This window comes from Tasmannia lanceolata, unplaced genomic scaffold, assembly GCF_043159265.1.
Source record: "Tasmannia lanceolata isolate RefF3 unplaced genomic scaffold, GAP_Taslan_0.1 ptg000015l, whole genome shotgun sequence".
In the NCBI taxonomy this organism is placed as follows: Eukaryota; Viridiplantae; Streptophyta; class Magnoliopsida; order Canellales; family Winteraceae; genus Tasmannia; species Tasmannia lanceolata.
This window is the reverse complement of record NW_027518692.1, coordinates 36,005,882-36,024,482: the sequence shown is the minus strand read 5'-3', so window position 1 is coordinate 36,024,482 and position 18,601 is coordinate 36,005,882. Positions and strand designations below refer to the sequence as shown.

Here is an 18,601-nt window from a genome sequence, read left to right as displayed (position 1 = left end):
AAGGGGGAAAAAATCAACATGAAATGACATTCTTGATAAACCCTTAGTAAAAAAATATAAATTATTATAAACATGTTATAAATCATTTTAATAAAATACTTATTTCATTTCATTTTTTGAATTTGCTCAAATGATCTATTGTTCAATGAACTATATTCAAAAGAGCTCTTCTTTCTTTTTTTAAGTGGAGTCAAAGTTTCAAGCTCTATGAATAAGCCTTGGGCTGCGGGAATGCAAACATTGGAAAATCATAAATTTAAGCCTTCGATTCTTGTCACAATTTTTACTTCATAACACCTTAGTTACAAAAGCACATATTTTTCGCCAGGAATCACATTCATGTGTTTTCCTTGTTTGATATAATTGTGAAGGGAAATTATATTTCCAGCCCCCTTCTGTTCATCTTTTATTGAAAATGAGGTTATTCCTTAGAAAAGACAATGAAAAGCGGGTGGAAATACATACATTTTTAGAAGAAAAAAAGACAAGAAATGGGATGGAAATGGTCCGAAAGGGACTGGAAAACTGGAAATATCATTCTCCCATTGTAAAAAAATCACATATATCTTTTATCTGTCTTTCCCATTGGGTAGGTCCCATCGAAGATTAGCCACAAAACAGAGGACTTTGCCCGTGCACCATGGGTCTCACTGCTTGAATAGTTCTAAATCACCATATATGGGTCATATGTAGGGTGGATATTGGCCCAAATCGTTGTTGCCTGTTTAGGACCACAGTACTCAGATGGTCTCCATTGCAGCTTACAGCATGTAATTTTAGCTGGAACAAAACAAAAAGAACTACTCTTAAATGCCAAGACAACAAGTAGCCAAGTGATCTTACAACCTATCCTTCATTCTCCATTGTCAACTGCATTTTCTATTCATTCTAGTAATGATTTTTAGTGTTCCTTATCTTCTTTTTTGTGTTCCTTATTTTCCAAACCATGTCTCTGACTTCTCATTGACTATTCTCAAATCCAGTGATAGACAAAGGAAACAAGAAAGGCCATCACCACCTTCCAGTCAAGCTCAAGCCCACAAGTCCAGCATGGCCAGTACATTTACTTGAGTCAAATGGCTAAAAACACACACGTTTACTTGAACAAAGAAAAATCATTATCCAAGCATAACCTCAATCTCCCACCTTTTTGTTGTTAGTCTCTTGCAACTCACCATCACTGACAAGAATAAGTTGATCACCATCTCTAATCAGCTCTATATCGTCGATTTCAGCTCTATCTTTGCTTAGGACTTTGGTAGGCAAGAACCCAAATTTCTTTGCACCGATATCCAGAAGCCCTTGTAGCGACTCTGGCAGCAGTACAAGTTTTCTTGCTGCATCACCCTTTTCCAGGCAACTAATTGTCACTCTTATGGGAAAATCCCGTCTATTCATGGTGCATCTCACAGAGGCCATGGGTGAATTGGAGCACCTGTGGTCTGTCTGGGCAGCCGACATGATCCCAAAGAGTGAGTTGTGGAAATTGTTTGTTTTGCGTCTCCGCTTGTTAACCCCCAAAAGGCCCTCGCTTACAAAAGATTGGCTTTCGTGAGATAGATGGGGGATAGAAGGCTCGCTCTTGAACTTACCGATGAACCGCAGTTTGGGGTGCTCAGAGATATTGACAGAGACTTTAGTACACTCTTTCTTGGCTTGGAAAAGAGATTTTATCTCTTCATGGCCTTGTTGTTCTGCCAGATCTCTTGGACTCCAACCAAGTGCATCAGTTTTGTCGATTTCGGCTCCTTGGTCTAATAGAAACTTGACTATTTCGGAATTCCCTTCGCAAACTGCAAGATGCAGTGCAGTTGTTCCATTGCTCTTGGGTTGTGTCACATCTCCTCCATAACCAACTATGTCCTCGAGCAGCTCTAAGCTGTTCTGCTCGGTGCTTGTGCAAACAAAATTACCGATGTCGCCGCATTTGATATTCGCACCATTCTCTATCAGCAGTTTGATCACTGATTCATGCCTTCCAAGTATTGCCTCCCACAGAGGAATACTTCCTTCTGAATCTGTGAACATAAAAGAACAGAATGCAATGCAAGTTTACATGTGAACTGTCTGATTGCCATAGATTTGAGTAATACGAGCGTGGCACCATGTGCCACAAAATAAATCCCAACTTACCCACCATAATATGACAATGAAAACTGTGCATTTAACTAAAATGGTATAGTGGTCACAGTAACGATGATGGCATTTTGGATTGGTTATTATGATGTTGATGAACATCATCATATTTATTGTTAATATTATTATTTTGAATGGTATCTTTATTATTATTACTATTATTAGTGTTGATTTTGTTATTATTATTATTATTAGAGGAATGCTAGACTCACAGGAGCACATGCAAAAAAAACATAGGGAAAGGGCATTAGAGGAAACGTGTCTTTATTATTGTTGTTGTTGTTGGTGTTGTTCTTGTTTTTGTTCTCAGGGATTTGCTACCGTCCATCGCAGAAGGCATTTATTTTGTGTTATTCATTTAATTCATCTGATGTGGCTGCTCTGTCATGCAACAAACGCTCCACAAAATGCCTTCTGTGATGGACGTTAGCAAATCCCTTATTATTATTATTATTATTTAGAATAAAAAAAAGCAGGGCATGAGCAAGATCCAAGAGCTCTTAAACAATTACTAACTGGTCTATTTAATATTATCCAAGAGCATTTAAACAAGGGGGGTGCAGTACCCAGACCATGAGAGGAGCTATTTTTATGATTTTAATAGCATAGAATAAAGACAGACATTATTTTAGCAAATGACAGGAATAATACTGTTTTTTTGAAAAAAAGAAAGCAATAATTTTAGAAAATGATATTGATAATGCTGATTTTTGAACGGTTGAGGTTTTGTTTCTCAACCTTGAGGTCTCAGATTCGATCCCAGCTTACCGATAAAAAAAATACTGATTTTTGAAGGCGAAAAATGGAGGCCCCCAACACTTTGAGATGTTAGCCAGCCCTGAATAGGGAGTCACAGTTTATGAAACTAGACATGGACAAGTGTGTTGGTTTGAGGCACATCACCCTTGAAAATCTGAAAGTACATACAGCTATAACATAGTATCATAAGAGATATTATCATATATAAATATTAGTTTATAAGGATATATGATAATATGATGTATTAAAATAAACAGATATACCAAACCATATAAACATCATAGTAATACCAAAAGAGAAGAAAGAGATAAATAGAGGTTTTTCTAAGTAGATGTTTGATTTGATTCGAAACATCTGTGCTTGAAATGTGTGCACACCTGCATTTTTTTGGAAAATGGAGTGTCGTGATTGCATAGCTTTAAATAGTCCCTCATTTATGTACTTCAAATTGATTGCCCTAACAATCTCTTCGGTAAGGATCTTACCATGCTTCAAGTTCGTGTCAGCTTTTAATCTATGGAATGGGTGGAGGGTGGTTCGATATAGTTCAGAGCAGAAGCCCATTATAATACAGAAATGGGAGCCTCCAACCTCTGGCTTCTCGAAGCTAAACTTTGATGGGTTGAGTATGGGAAACCCATGATCTGCAGGTATTGGAGATGCCCTAAGAGCCGAGACGGGTCTAGTGAGATGGGCATTCTCGAGCCCCATAGGAATCATAGATTCTTCCAACGCGGAGGCAAGAGCGGCTCATCGGAGAATTAAGCTACTACTCAACTAAACTCAACTCAACAAAGCCTTTGTCCCAAACTAGTTGGGGTCGGCTAAATGAATCCTTTAGAAAAAATTCATGAAGAAGGTAAAAGGAATCTACCCGGCTCTAATCCTAGTTCTAGTTGGTTCTTCTACGTGGATTTTCTTCCATTCTATCCTATCCACGGTCATGTTTTCTGTTATGTTCCTAGCTATCAAGTCTTTCCTCACTGTTTCTACCCAAGTTGTTTTCAGTCTGCCCCTACCTCTTTTTACTCCATCAATTTGGCACGAGTCGCCTCTTCTCACGAGAGCATCCAAAGGCCTACGTTGGATATGTTCAAACCATCTTAAGCGGTGCTCTCTCATCTTCTCCTCAATTGGAGCCACCCCCACCTTTTACGAATGTCTTCATTTTTAATTCTATCTAGCCTTGTGTGGCCGCACATCCATCTAAGCATTCGCATCTCCGCTACACTCATCTTATGCACATGCTGCTTCTTGGTAGCCCAGCATTCTGAGCCATACAGCATGGCTGGCCTCACAACTGTCTTATAAAACTTTTCCTTCAATTTGGAGGGATTTTACGGTCTCCCAGAACTCCTGAGGCAAGCTTCCACTTCAATCAACCTGCTCTTATTCTATGGTTAACATCCTCTTCAATCTCTCCTTCCTTACGTAGAATTGAACCAATATAGCGAAAGATATCCCTCTTAGGTACCTCCTGTCCAGTCATATTTACTACATCCTCGTCCCGCCTCTTTACATTACTAAAGTTGCATTCCATATATTCTGTCTTAGTCCTACTCAGTCTAAAACCTTTAGATTCCAAAGTAGTTCTCCATAACTCTAATTTAGCATTTACTCGATTAATACTAGAGAGGGAGATATTGGACGAAGTGATTGTGGAAGGAGACTTCCTTGAACGATATTAGATGGCTTGGGGGCTCCCATGCCTATCTGTGGAGATTTGCGCCTTTCTTTGATGAAATCGAACACCGGGTGGGAGACTCTTTTATTTCTTTCAAGCATGTTAAGAGAGCCGCCAATGGGGTTGCTAATGCAGTCGCTGCAGGGGAAACTTTACTAGGGTGAAGGTTAAGGAAACGAAAAGGAAAATAAACTAAGAAAATGGGTATTAGAGGAGCAATTGATGAGGTAGATAAGGGGCCTAAATTAATTGGTTAGGGATTATTATTTGGGGAAGGTTTCAAGTGAGATAAAAACTTTGCAAGGTTTAGGGGGGGAAACGCCCAGGTGGATGTGTTTAAGGTTACTCTCGGGTTACTTGTAGGTGGCTAGGTTGAAGGGGTTGGGTGAGGATCTCGGCTGAGCTAGAAAGGGTTGGTTGTGTGATGTTCAAGTGTGATGTTCAAGTGTTGAAAATTATAGGAGGTTGAAGGGTGTTAAATTGTGGCTGTAGGAAAGGGTTGGTTGGGGCGAATTTCTGGGCGGCAAGGTTGGTTGTCTTCTTGACAAGTACCTGCTTGTGCTGAAACAGAAGGATGGCTGAAACTCGGGTGAATTTGTGTGTTTGAAGCAGGGAGGTGCTGCTTGAATGACTGAAACAAACTTGCATAAAACAAGTAATGAATGGTTTGTAGAAAAAATTCCAAAAGCGAAGGAATTTCTTCAACTCTCCATTGATCAAGAACAAGCAATAAAATCACACCCACGAAGAAATTATAACTCAAAAATGGAATGATCTTCATTGAGAAGTGTGGTCCTTTTATAGAGGTGGAGCCTCTTTACATTAGCAATAAATAGGCTACAGACAAAAATAAACCTTTTCCAGCTTTCACACACAAGCCCAAAAACAAAAAGAAAGCTTTTCACACATACAAGTCTTACTTAGTACTTTAGGTGGGCTTCTAGAAGCCTATAGACAGAAAGAAAGTTTTTCCTACTTTCACACCTAAGTCAACTTAACACTTTGGGTTTTCACATCGGAAACTAGTTTCCTTATTTCTAACTTTCACACTTGAAACAATGTGTTTTCACACTGGAAACACCTTGGGTTTTCACTAGAAACCCTTTGGGTTTTCACACTGGAAACACTTCACTTGGCCAAGATCGACGAGGGTTGCCGACCTAAGAGACACTTTGATCTCCTGACGATCTTTGGATGATTGGCCTTTTGATAATATTCATCAGCAATATCCTCGACCCGATCGTGGATCTCAACCATCTGATCGTTGATCTGAAGGCCTCCGATAGACCAATCATTGATCTTAGGAGTTCGATCGCCATTTCGATTCGATGTATCTGCATAATTTGCTGATAATCTGGCTATGGATGGGGTAAATAAAGAGGACTTGGAGTTGTTTGACTTCCTCCCTCCTTCAGTCCTTGGCCTTAGCCCCTTATTCATTTTAGGGGAGTTCATGTATTTTATTTTTTGTATTGTGTCTCTCCCCTGCAGTTGTATCTGACCATCTCAATCTCTTTCTCGTTTGTAATGAAGCTTTCAACAATAAAAAAAATAATTTTAAATAGAGTGCAACTAGTGCGATTTCATAAGTCAACAACTGTGAGTCATTAATCTAGTCTCAGAGGCTTAACTTACTTATCACGACACTGTATGACAACAGACCAACTCATAAAAAATGGCAAGGAGTGATGTACTAGGACCAATAAAAAAGGATGGGTAAGTAGCTAGAAGCCCCTTTGGACCAGAGAATACGGAATACGGGATTACAGGTAACATAGTTAAGGAAATGATATAATGACACTTCTTTCTTTGATTTAAACTTTCTAGTTAGCTATTAAAGGCTGTTACAATTCCCAAAAGGCTGTAAATATACAGTTATAAAAGTGCAGAATAAAGGGAGTAGTACTATTATCAAAACAAGGGAGTGCAGATATCATTTCCGTATATTTAAAACTTGTAAATAGAAAGTGACCCTTGAATTCAGATCAAATATTGGAAGTTAATGAAACATCCCCAAAGTACAAAAGAACCTTAATATAATATTGTGCTTCGAATAAGAAAAAATACACACATATAACTACAGTCACTATAAAATTTGGGTAATTGAAGAAGTATATAACTATATATCAAGAAAATGATTCTATAAAAGGGAGAAAAGGACTGATGCTGAAGCTGTATGAGAGACCAAAAGCAAGATGTGAAAAAAAAAAAAATTCGTAAAATGATAACCTTCTTAAGAGAAAAGGAGAGACAGATTCAGGCAACAAGCAAACAACAAAGAAAAAATAAACAAACATGGGTTTCTAAGAAAATGGTTCTGGATATGGATTAAAAATGAAGGTTAATATGCATCAAAGATTATGAAATTGAAATGTTAGGACTGTACCTCTGCTGTTCGGGTCAGCCCCATAATTTAGTAGGAGAAGAACACAGTTTTCACTTCCTTTTGATGCTGCTATATGCTGATTAAACATTAAACAAAAAATTTAGAGCGTAATTTAAATTGGTGTCTAACTATGAAAGAAACAAACTACTCGGAAAAGATAGAAAAATAAAGAGAGCAAATTACACACAAGTGCTGTGCGTCCGCTGTTGTCTGATTCATTTGGGTTCAAACCGCGTTTCAACAGCTGATGCAATAACAGATCATCTCCTCTAATTGCAGCAAAGCATAGACTGAGAGGCAGGTCCATTCTGCCCCGAGCCAGCATGTTCTCTGTCTCTGCTAAAACACCTTCCATCACTGGATCTTTCATCTCTTTCAAATGCTGCACCAGAAAAAAATATGATCATGAGTGCATAATACTACAATTTAAGCTCCATGTTGGGAAAAATGCAGTAATTGCATTCCACCATATGCTTTAATTTTTTATGTTTTGTCGATGTAAATTTAGTGGGACTTGTATCAAATTTCCAAACTATTTCACAGACTATGCACATAAAAATGAAATGAGATTCTTCAGATAACAACATAACTCTTCAAAGAACTTCACTTGATAGTTGTTACCCACTTCAATTAGACACTGCCCTTGTCATATGTATAATAGAACCAACTAAATTAATATTATAGATTCTCAATGACGTGATATTTCATATTTGTGTAAAATGTCTCTGAGGTTCTCAGGTTTATGGACCTGAAGAAGATTGTTCATGATTATGGTCCCGTCTCCGATATTGGACTGCACGATATTCAAGAACGAAGTACGGTTTATGCGCAACAATTGACACAATCGTTTGGTGCGGACTGTGAATAATTGTGGCCTATAGGAAAGTACTTCAACCTCTCCAAAAACATCCCCGGTTTTTGCCTCTCGGACAACCTGCAACCGTCATTTTCTCGATTACACTACTAAAATTGAAAGAATTCAATTCGGAAGCACTCCTAAAATGTAATTTCAATGGGAAACCTCTGCATAATTGATAAGCACTACTTCAAACTTGCCTGTTCTGTTCCATTCTTGTATTCCAAAAGATCCTGCAAAGAAAATGCGAAAATAAGAAAACATCAATTGCACGAATTACAAGAAAAAGGCAGTAATATGTGACAGAAAACAAATGAGTATATGAGTTTCGATTAAAAAGGAGACTAAAAATAGTCTAAAATATTTTTACAATAAATATTTGAAATGTTCTTTCAGTTTAGAATAAATAAAAGATTTTAGACTATATTTAATTCTCTGAAGAGAGAGAGAGAGAGAGAGAGAGAGAGAGAGATTCAAAGCTACCACAACACCCGTCACCAATATGTAAAAGTCTGTCGGTGCTTCGTTCTGCAAGATCACATCTTCTTTGGGAGGAAAATACTCAGCTTTCATCACTGAAACCTTCACAATTTTAAGAATACAAGATGCCAAGGTCAGTAAACATTCGATTGGTTCAGTATTTGAGAAAGGTGTTTGACTACACTGACCAGCTGGAAAAGCAAATCTTTTGAAACCCCGCTGAACAAGTATACCTTATCAACAAGAGAATAGAAGAGGAAATGGGAAATACTGGACCGAATGGCTTTGGGGAGGGAATCAAGAGTCTCTTGCTGCTGCAGCCCCTCCGAGTTTGTTCTGTACTTCAAACACAAATGTGCCATCATCTGATCTTGCAGGCGGATTGGCAGCTGGTTTCTTTGGGCAAAGCTCGACGCTGCTTGGATTGTATCCCTCTGCAATCCCAAAAATAACATACGTAAAAATCTTCAAACTATGGTGCAGTTAAGTAACCTACTAAAGGTCAATGTGCGAACACATGCATGTAAGTACAATAATAATAAAGAATGGTCAGAGTGAAAATCTGGCATACACATAAAAATACCTAAATCACATAATACGCACACGGGCGCATGCCAATATACTCATTTTTGTATAATCGGTAATTCCTAAATCATCAAAACACGCAATTGGAAGTAAGAGAAACTCACAAATTTTCTAGTTCGGCTAGTCCCATGGACTACCAAATTAGTCATATTTCCAATCAGGTATGCTGTCAAACCGAGGTTGAAGAGCATATAGAAGATGTCAAAAATCATTTCCGACGTGTTCTGGGCATGCAAATCGCCATACCCAACAGTTGTTAGAGTGGTGATTGACCAGTACATTGATGTCACGTACCGAATCCAGAGGCTTGTCTCTGAGAAATCAGTGATAGAAGCTCCAATCCATGTTTTAGTCGGGTCATGATACCTTGCAGCAAGAAGATAATTGAAGCACCCCGCACAGTGAACCGCAAACAAAGTCACCTATTAAAGCTACTAAACCAAGTAAGAAAGCTGCTACTAAAAGTTTCCTGCTAAAAAAATGACCAAAATGTTATCGAGTAGACTTACACAGATAAGTTTTGCACATCGAACCCAAAAGTAGTTGAAGTTCCTGTCTTTCTCCAATCTGTTAATTGAAAAACAGAAAAAAAAAATGTATGATTAGAGATCGAAATTTCATACTACTCTAAAACCTGAATCTTTAATAGAAATGATTAAAAATCTCTGATCGAACTTTACAATCAAACAATGTTAAACTAATAATAAATCAATTATTCATCCATTTGAAAGAAACTTAGGATGTGTTCAGCAAGGCTTCTCATTCTTGCCCACAGAATGGAGCGGAAATGGATTAATGAGAATCAATAGAAGTGATTCCGAGTCACTGCAGAATCCCGTCGTCTAGTCACGCAAAAAGGAGAAAACAGCAGAAAAGGGCATTGCAGGATATAGCTGCCGAGCAAGATTTTCGGGATTTCTTGTGTTTCTCATTCTCTGCATTTAGCCGACCCAAACTAGATTGGGACAAAGTCTTTGTTGGGTTGAGTCATTCTCAGCCCTTAGAAAGGCCGTGGAAGCCATTTTAATAATGGTTGCCAAAAATGCCCTTAGCTTCTCAAGTCCCTCATTCTAATGTTTAACTCAGATCAATTTTTTTTTCAAATGCACAAATAATAGAATTCAGTTGTACCTTGAAAACATGTAACTGACTCTTCGGAGACGCCAAAGCCGAAGCATGTTGAACAAACCATATAATCGGAGTTTCGGGGGGAAAATCTTATGGGTGACTTCCGTAGGTATCGTGGAAGCAACATCCAGAATCAACCATGAGCTTGAATACTTCCGAGCAATCTGTTTTGGGTTGTCTATTAGCAGAAAAGTCCCTTTGTCAAGATAGGCAACAAAAAAGGTCAAGATGATGTCTATGGCAAAGAAACCATTAACAACATTATCAGCGATGGCTAAAGATCCTCTTGCGCTCTCAAGGAATCCGAATTCAAACGGAGATACCCAAGCAGAATAGATGACCAAAATGATAAGAAAAGTCTCCCAAAATCTGCAGAAATCAGATTCATTTAGGCCAATCTTAGTAGGGAAGCAAGTTTTCTTTATATAATTGGGTTATCAGCCTCCAAAAATCATTCAACCAAAACCAGATTTACACAACAGAGGATAGTATTTCAGCCCAATTCAACCATAAAGGCTGTAAATGCTGCTATAATGATAAAAGGTTGAAACAAAACAAAACAAAAAGACTAGGATTGAACCATTCCAAAAAAAAAAAAGACTCAGACTGATGACATGACAACCGGTTGTTCTTCGCCAAAAGAAGTAACGAACCTTGAAAAGATTTTTAACACAAAATGCATAAACCTGTTCTTTTCTGAGTAACTCAGAAAAAGAAAGGTCCTAAAAGCATAATGTATAAATCATTTTCTTCCATCAGATCAAGTGAAAGCACTCCACAGATACCAAAAAAAAAAGATCTTTGAATTAAAATATAACATGATATTTCTTTGCAAGTAGAGAGTGTTTTCATCCAATGGAAAACCTCAAAAGCTGCAATTTATAAGACAGAATCAAGTATTCAAGTGTTTTGCATCCAAAACGAGTTATACCCATAAAATCAACCAAAAACACACAAAACCTCCAAGACTACAACTAACATCAGTTTCCTTCTTGTCACAAAGAACAGACTGGGTCATCTCTTAGTAAAATAAAAAGTTCCAACTAGAATGTGAATATAAATTTTAGGATTGAATAACCCAAAATCACTTACAAGACGGTTTCATCTATCACATTGTATTCTGCATGAAATCAACAAGAAAAGCTAGACCAAAAAAAAAAAAAAAACTACAATAAGGCACTGAAAAGAAAACTTTACAGAAGAACAATAAGAGAATCTCAAGAAGCCTCTAAAGGGAAATATTAGCCTAATTTTTCAAAACACAAATCAACCAAAACCTCAATGAACAAAAACAAGACAAACTAAAACCATTTTTTGTTATTTATGATCGCACTCTATTCAAAACATCTAATAGTTCAAAAAAGACAACCCAAAATTACTCACAATACTCCAATCATAAACAAAATACAAATTATTTTATGTCCTACCAAAACCATTCCAAAAACGAATTATTCACAATGGGCTAAGCATATTATCACCAAATTTCAAAAATCAATGCACAAAACATTAACCACCCATATTCAAAAGTTCCAGAAAAAAAGAAAAAACCCTAAAAGTTCAAAAAAGAATAAAAAAAGACTAGGAATAAATAAAAAACCTGTATCGACGATCATAGGGAGATATAATAAATCTCCGAAGCTTCATTCTACGATTGCTCCGAGCTCCGAGCGAAGGTAAAAGCCCGCTCGAAAGGCTATAATGGCTCCCATCTCTCGAAATCTGATCTATCTCTTCTAGACCGCACATAGTAACAACCCCCAAACCCTTTCTCTGTTTCACCTTCCCCATTATTGCTTCAAATTATCAAACCCCCAAAATCTTTAGTCCCTCTGTTAGTTTTTTTTTTTTTTTCCCCTATTCCCCTGATTCTACAGTTATTTAAATCAATCGGCCTGATAAACAACTGGTTTGCCCTCTTTAGTTATTCCTAATTGGTATACAAATTCCTCATTCTCTTTTGAAATTTGGGTGTCAATGGGTGGAGAGGGTAAATTAAGGAAAAACCATAAATAGGAATAGGTGAAGGAATATTCGGTGTATAACAAATACGACTGTATTCGGTGTATAACAAATACGACTGTATTCGGTGTATCATCTCGCCCACAGAAAAGAAGGGTTAAAACCCTAAAAGGGAGGTGGGTTTTCATCGTCGTTTGGATAAACAAGAGTGAAGGAAGAGAATTGGGGTTTTATCGTTGCAAAGACAAAATGGAAGATTGCTGGGGAAAAAAAATGAGTAGAAGAAAAAAGGAAAGAGGTCGAGTCGCCAACTAAAGAATGCTAAGACTGACAGTCGCCTTTAGAAAACCAAGAAAATGGGTGCCCTTGTTATATCCATTCAGGATGGCATATAAAATTACAATCATAGATGTCATAAATGGATATTGATCAATGGGGGGCAGGGAAGGAGGTACATGTAGCATAAGAGGGGCAGCTGCTCCTCTTGAGTTGGGCCAAACTCCTTAATAGGCCCAACTCAATTAGGTCCAATACCCCTTTAAAATTTGAAGCATGCCCCCAACCCCTTCTTTATGTATAAGCATGCCCCCCTTATTAATGTATAAATCCTGGCTCTGCCACTGAATGGGGGTGCCCTTTTCCGAAGTTTCTACAAGGGCACCTCTCAGTCTAGCATTCCTCTTGTCGGCATTACTCAATCATTTCTTATTTTACCTCAACTTTTCTCATTCGACCCCAACTTTTTTGATATAACCCGAACTTTTTCTAGTCAGCCTGAACTTTTCCCTAACATGCCCCCACTTATCCTTCTTCTTCTTTTCTTGAAAAAAAATTTCAGCATTCATTCTTCTTTTTTGCTTCGCGGAAGACGCCGGAAAAAAACGAAAAAAAAAAAAACACAGAGGGAGAATAAGCGAAAGCTGGGGTAGAGTCGCCAACTTTTACCGACATTATCTTAACTTTTCTTTTTTGACCCACACAACCCGAACTTTTCCTAGTCGACATGAACTTTTTTCCGACACGACCCCAACTCTTCCTCCTTTTTTCAGAGCTTTCAGCGACAATACTTTGTCCCTTCCTCTTCTTCGTCCTCTTATTTTTCATTTTTCCGACATCTTCCATTTTCCCACATCGTTGCTTCTTTCTCCTTTCACTTTTCTTCATCTTCCTATTGGTCTTCCTCTTCCTCCTCTTCATCTTATTCTTCTTCTTCTTTCGAGTTGCAGTAATGATCGTGTCGGCGGTGGAGATAAAAAAAAGGAAATTAAAGAAGAAGAAGAGGAGGGCATTTTGATCTTTTTCATCATATGGTGTCGTACGTCTGTGTAATGAACTTCAACCGCCATCCACCGGTAATTTCAGAAATAAAACGCAATGTTTGAGGAAATTTCCCTTTTAACTATATATTGGAAAGGAGAGCATTGTCTGTTCCTTATTTTTAAGCCTCTTGGCATCATCTACCTGATCATGCCTCTATTCTTTCCCCATCCCACCCTCCTTGCCCTTCTCCCGCAACTTGATAAACTTATATTTTGTGGAAAAGAAAAAAATCATGGCTGTCAAATACGGCCTTATGTTTCGACTTTTCCTTAAGACAACCTCACATCACAATCTAAAATTGTAACGGTCGAATCCCTAACCTTCTGATTAATGATGTAGTTATTATACAATTCCTCTCAGTGTATGTCATGCATTGTCTCCGGGCTTGTGCCAACAAATCTGGTCCGTGAACATTGACGGGCCACTAGCATTAAAAAAGAGGAATTATATGATTTCTTCGAAAAAAGATACGCACCACAGAAAGTATGAGTGCGACCATGTATATTTGTTTATTCTAAACATTCATTTTTAATTCTCAACGTTGATACCATGGGTCAAAAATCATCTCCATAGGATGATGCCAGATCTTGACCCTTTGTTTTTTAAACTTTTGCGCCGTCTATTTTACACCAAACTTATTGGAGGGTTGATGTTTGCACGACCATGTTTTGATAATGGTGTGACTCACCTTGTTTTAGACTTATTTAAGGGTGATGATAAATTCGCACCCACTGTAGGATAATTCGCACCCCTGTAGGTAGGGATGGCAACGGTTCGATTTGACCCCCAAACCGAACCGAATCGAACATGCTCACACTCCAAACCGAAACCGAACAGAACCGAACATATATGTCCAAATTGAACCGAAACTGAACCAAACCGAGATGAAAAGGGGCGCATTTATCATTTTCCTATGAAAAGGAGCTCATTTATCATTGTCCAGACCGAACCAAACCGAAACCGAAACCAAACCGAACCGAACCGATCATGAGATCATCGGTTTGGTTCTACCAAACCGAAATTTGAATCAGTTTGGTTTAACCAAACCGATACAAAATTTTCGGTTGAGTTTGGCCAATTTTGCCACCCTTACCTGTAGGACACTTGCAATGTTTTATTGATTTGACTGAGAGATTTTGGTTGTAACTAGTTGCATCCATGCATCCGAGAGATTACTAGTATTATTACAAAATTTTACTTCCCGTGAAGGGGTATTTTGGTCATTCGATTGAAGAAAACTAGGGGTGTTCATTATTCGGTTATAACCGAATAACCGAACCGAAATTGGTTTGGTCGGTTCGGTTCGGTTTTTTTTCCTTTTCAGTTCAGTTTCAGTTTTTTTTTTTTTTTGAAATTCGGTTATTCAGTTTCGGTTTCGGTTTTGATTATCTCAACAACAAAAAAATCGGTTAACCGAAATTATGATAAAAACCATTATTTAAAATTAAAAAAAAGTGGTATATAGGCACTCCGTAGGATGATCAAAACCGTCCATTTGATTGATCCCAACTTAATTAGGTTGTGCTCAAAAAATCATTTCGATAGGATAATTTTAGCCCTCCGATCCAAACAAATATTTTGCTTTTCCCCTCTTTTTCTCCCACTATTCCGTTATTCGGTTTTAGCCGAATTTTTAATTGGTTCGGTTTCGGTTATCTAAATTTGATAACCGAAATTAGTTCGGTTATCAAATTTCGGTCTATTCGGTTCGGTTATAACCGAACGAACACCCCTAAAGAAAACCAATATAAGCCTCGGTGATACACAAGCCTCTTTTTTGTCTTTCGTACATGTGTCCAAATCAGCAATTCCTTTTTCTAATGAAAAAGAGTTATACCATTTGTAGCAGTTCTCATTCCTAAAAGCATGGTTTTAAATTTCGACCGAAATCCGAAATTTCGGGTTTTCTTCGGATTTCGGTGGAGACCAAAACGAAATTGGCTCATACCTGAAACGTGTATTCATTTCGCACGAAATTTCAAAATTTCGGTCGAAATTTCATGCGAAATTTTAGGGATTTCGACCATTTTTTTTTGTTTTTTAATTATTTTATAATTATCCCGAAATTTCAGGGATTTCGATAACTAATAAATATTGTTTTTATTAATCGCCGGATTCGGGTGAAATTTTGAAATTCCGATTTTTGTAGGGCCCGAAACTGGTAGCGAAACCGAAATTTAAAACCTTGCCTAAAACTGACTTTAGTTTCAAGGAAAGACAAGCAAAAGATGTAAAATGCTGTCATTTTTTTCGAAAATACGAAAGGGGTAGAAATGCTTGAAAAATGAGTGAAGGTAGTGAAATGTGCGTATTAAGACTGGAGGCACCAGGCATCCTCTCCACGAGAAATAGGGATAAGTCGGGCAAGTTAATTCTTAAAATAAACCTGAAGTCATGGTTGTTGCTATTGGACATATACATGTAGTAGTAAAAAACCCGTGCGATGTACGGGCCGACAAAGAGCTGTACGGACCATGTCATAGGTTGATCCAAACCGTCCATGTGATGGAACACAACATAAATAGGTTGTGCCCCAAAAATCATTTCCATCGGCTGATCCTAGCCCTCCAATCTATAGATGTTTCCATAATTCCTCTTAAATCGGATGGTTAAGATCACCCTATAGATTTTTAATTAAAAAACCATAAAGGAGGGGGGTAAGATTGAAATTATATGGCTTTAATGGGTGGTAAAAAACCCGTGCGATGCACATGCCGACAAAGAGCTGTACGGACCACGCCATAGGTTGATCCAAACCGTCCATGTGATGGAACACAACATAAATAGGTTGTGCCCCAAAAATCATTTCCATAGGCTGATCCTAGCCCTCCAATCTATAGATGTTTCCATAATTCCTCTTAAATCAGATGGTTAAGATCACCCTATAGATTTTTAATTAAAAAACCATAAAGGAGGGGGTAGGATTGAAAATATGTGAGTTGAATGGGTGCATTTGTTAAAAAAAGTCAAAAAAAGTGATGTGTAATTCTCATATGATTTTCAAAATACTCAAAAAATTCTCTTCTTTTCCATCCAGCTTATTATAGTAGACTAGTAAAAAACCCGTGCGATGCACGGGCCGACAAAGAACGGTACGGACCACATCATAGGTTGATCCAAACTGTCCATGTGATGGAACACAACATACATAGGTTGTGCCCCAAAAATCATTTCCACAGGCTGATCCTAGCCCTCCAATCTATAGATGTTTCCATAATTCCTCCTATCTTAAATCGGATGGTTAAGATCACCCTATAGTTTTTTAATTAAAAAACCATAAAGGAGGGGGGTAAGATCGAAATTATACGGCTTTAATGGGTGCCTTTGTTAAAAGCATAGAGGAGGGGTATGATTGCAATTATATGATTCAATGGGTGCCTTTGTTAAAAGCATAAAGGAGGGGGGGTAGGATTGAAATTATATGAGTTGAATGGGCGCGTTTGTTCAAAAAAGTAAAAAAATGTGAGGTGTAATTCTCACGTAATTTTCAAAAAAATCGAAAAAACTCTTCTCTTTTCATCCCAGCTTATTGTATTAGATATACTAGTAAAAAATCGCACGGGCCGACAAAGAACAGTACGGACCACGTCATAGGTTGATCCAAACCGTCCATGTGATGTAACATAACATACATAGGTTGTGTCCCAAAAATCATTTCCATAGGCTGATCCTAGCCCTCCAATCTATAGATGTTTCTATAATTCCTCTTATCTTAAATCGGATGGTTAAGATCACCCTATAGTTTTTTAATTAAAAAACCATAAAGGAGGGGGGTAAGATCGAAATATAGGGCTTTAATGGGTGCCTTTGTTAAAAGCATAAAGGAGGGGGTAGGATTGAAATTATATGATTCAATGGGTGCCTTTGTTAAAAGCATAAAGGAGGGGGGTAGGATTGAAATTATATGAGTTGAATGGGTGCATTTGTTCAAAAAAGTCAAAAAATGTGACGTGTAATTCTCATGTGATTTTCAAAAAAATCGAAAAAAACTCTCTTCTTTTCATCCCAGCTTATTGTATTAGATTAGATAGTAGATATGTTGAAGTGAAATGTGTCACCTTAAGAAGAATACTGCAATCTGTGTCCTTTGCACCACTCACTTACCATATATTTGCTAAAATCCAGTATAAAACAAACAAGTGATAAAATATATGGGAATAGATCTCTTCCACCAAAAAAAAAAAAAGACCCCATGGGTGCGTCCCATTTAGGGGTGTAAACGGATCGAATTCGAATCGGATAGTGCTATATCCGAATTCGAATTCGATTACAATATTCAATATCCGTATCCGTATCCGAATCCGACAGATAATTATTATTCGTTACCGAATTCCCATCTGACAGATATTATTTGAATTCGGATATTATCTGTATCCGGATTCAAATCGTATCCGAATATCCAAATTCGAATAAATCATATCCGAATGTCCGAATTCGTATCCGTATCCGAATTCGATTCATGTATGTAACTTTAAATCAACTGGTTAAATATCCAAAATTATCTAATTGAAGTTGAATTCGAATGCATTCCCGTAACCGGATATCCGAGTTTGCATGCGAATCCGGATATCCAAATTCGAATACGGATGCGGATATTCGGGATAAACGGATGTACTTGTCGGATTCGGATGTTAAACGGATCGGATGCACCATTTACCAGATTCAGATCGTTAAGAACCGGATATCTCCTAAACGGATTCGGATAATAAAGTGAATTCGGATAATATTCGCTTTAAACGGATTCGGATGCGGACGATAATCGAATTTTCGAATATCCATTTACACCCCTAGTCCCATTATTGCAAGATCAATGGCCTCTATAGCCATACCAATGGGATCCGCTGGTGCGTCCCATTATTCCAAGAAAAATAGCGAAAAAAACTTCATTATCCATGTTTGTTTTGGATTTGAGGAGATTTTATATGGTGTAAGCCCTTATAGTCCCGTGTTTTTCAAAAAGTACTCTAAGGAGCACACTATAGGATGATCCAAACCTTATTTCCATAGGATGATCCCAACCCTCCGATCTACGGAGGAAATGCATATTATGGAACCTCTAAGGATCGGAGGGCTTCGATATCTTGTGAAAATGATTTTTTCGGGCACAACCTATTTACGCTATGTTCCATCTTATGGATGGTTTGGATCATCCTATAGTGTGCGGTCAGTACAGTACTTTTTGAAAAATAAGGGACTATAAGGGCTTACACAATATAAAATCTCGGATTTGAGAACCAATTGTGAGTCCAAATCTGACTATCCGGCTCAAATTTACGTTTAAAGGGCATGAATAACTCAAAAGTGTGGC

At 37.8% G+C, this 18,601-nt stretch overlaps 1 protein-coding gene across 2 annotated transcripts; it reads right to left on the bottom strand.

Annotated features, from left to right (window-relative positions):
- Positions 1–240: 240 nt before the first annotated feature.
- On the bottom strand, positions 241–12,446 carry LOC143846933 (potassium channel AKT1-like). 2 transcript variants are annotated; one of them, XM_077355547.1, is made up of 11 exons: positions 11,612–12,446; positions 10,018–10,383; positions 9,396–9,453; positions 8,991–9,308; positions 8,490–8,735; positions 8,305–8,403; positions 8,022–8,054; positions 7,714–7,899; positions 7,153–7,347; positions 6,966–7,041; positions 241–2,018 (listed from the first exon to the last, which is right to left on the bottom strand). In XM_077355547.1, exons 1-11 carry the CDS (start codon positions 11,800–11,802, stop codon positions 1,135–1,137), a joined length of 2,652 nt encoding a protein of 883 aa, XP_077211662.1. In that variant the 5' UTR covers positions 11,803–12,446; the 3' UTR covers positions 241–1,134. The 2 variants fall into 2 exon arrangements, with proteins under 2 accessions (XP_077211662.1, XP_077211663.1); XM_077355548.1 differs by having other exon boundaries at positions 8,535–8,735.
- Positions 12,447–18,601: the final 6,155 nt, after the last annotated feature.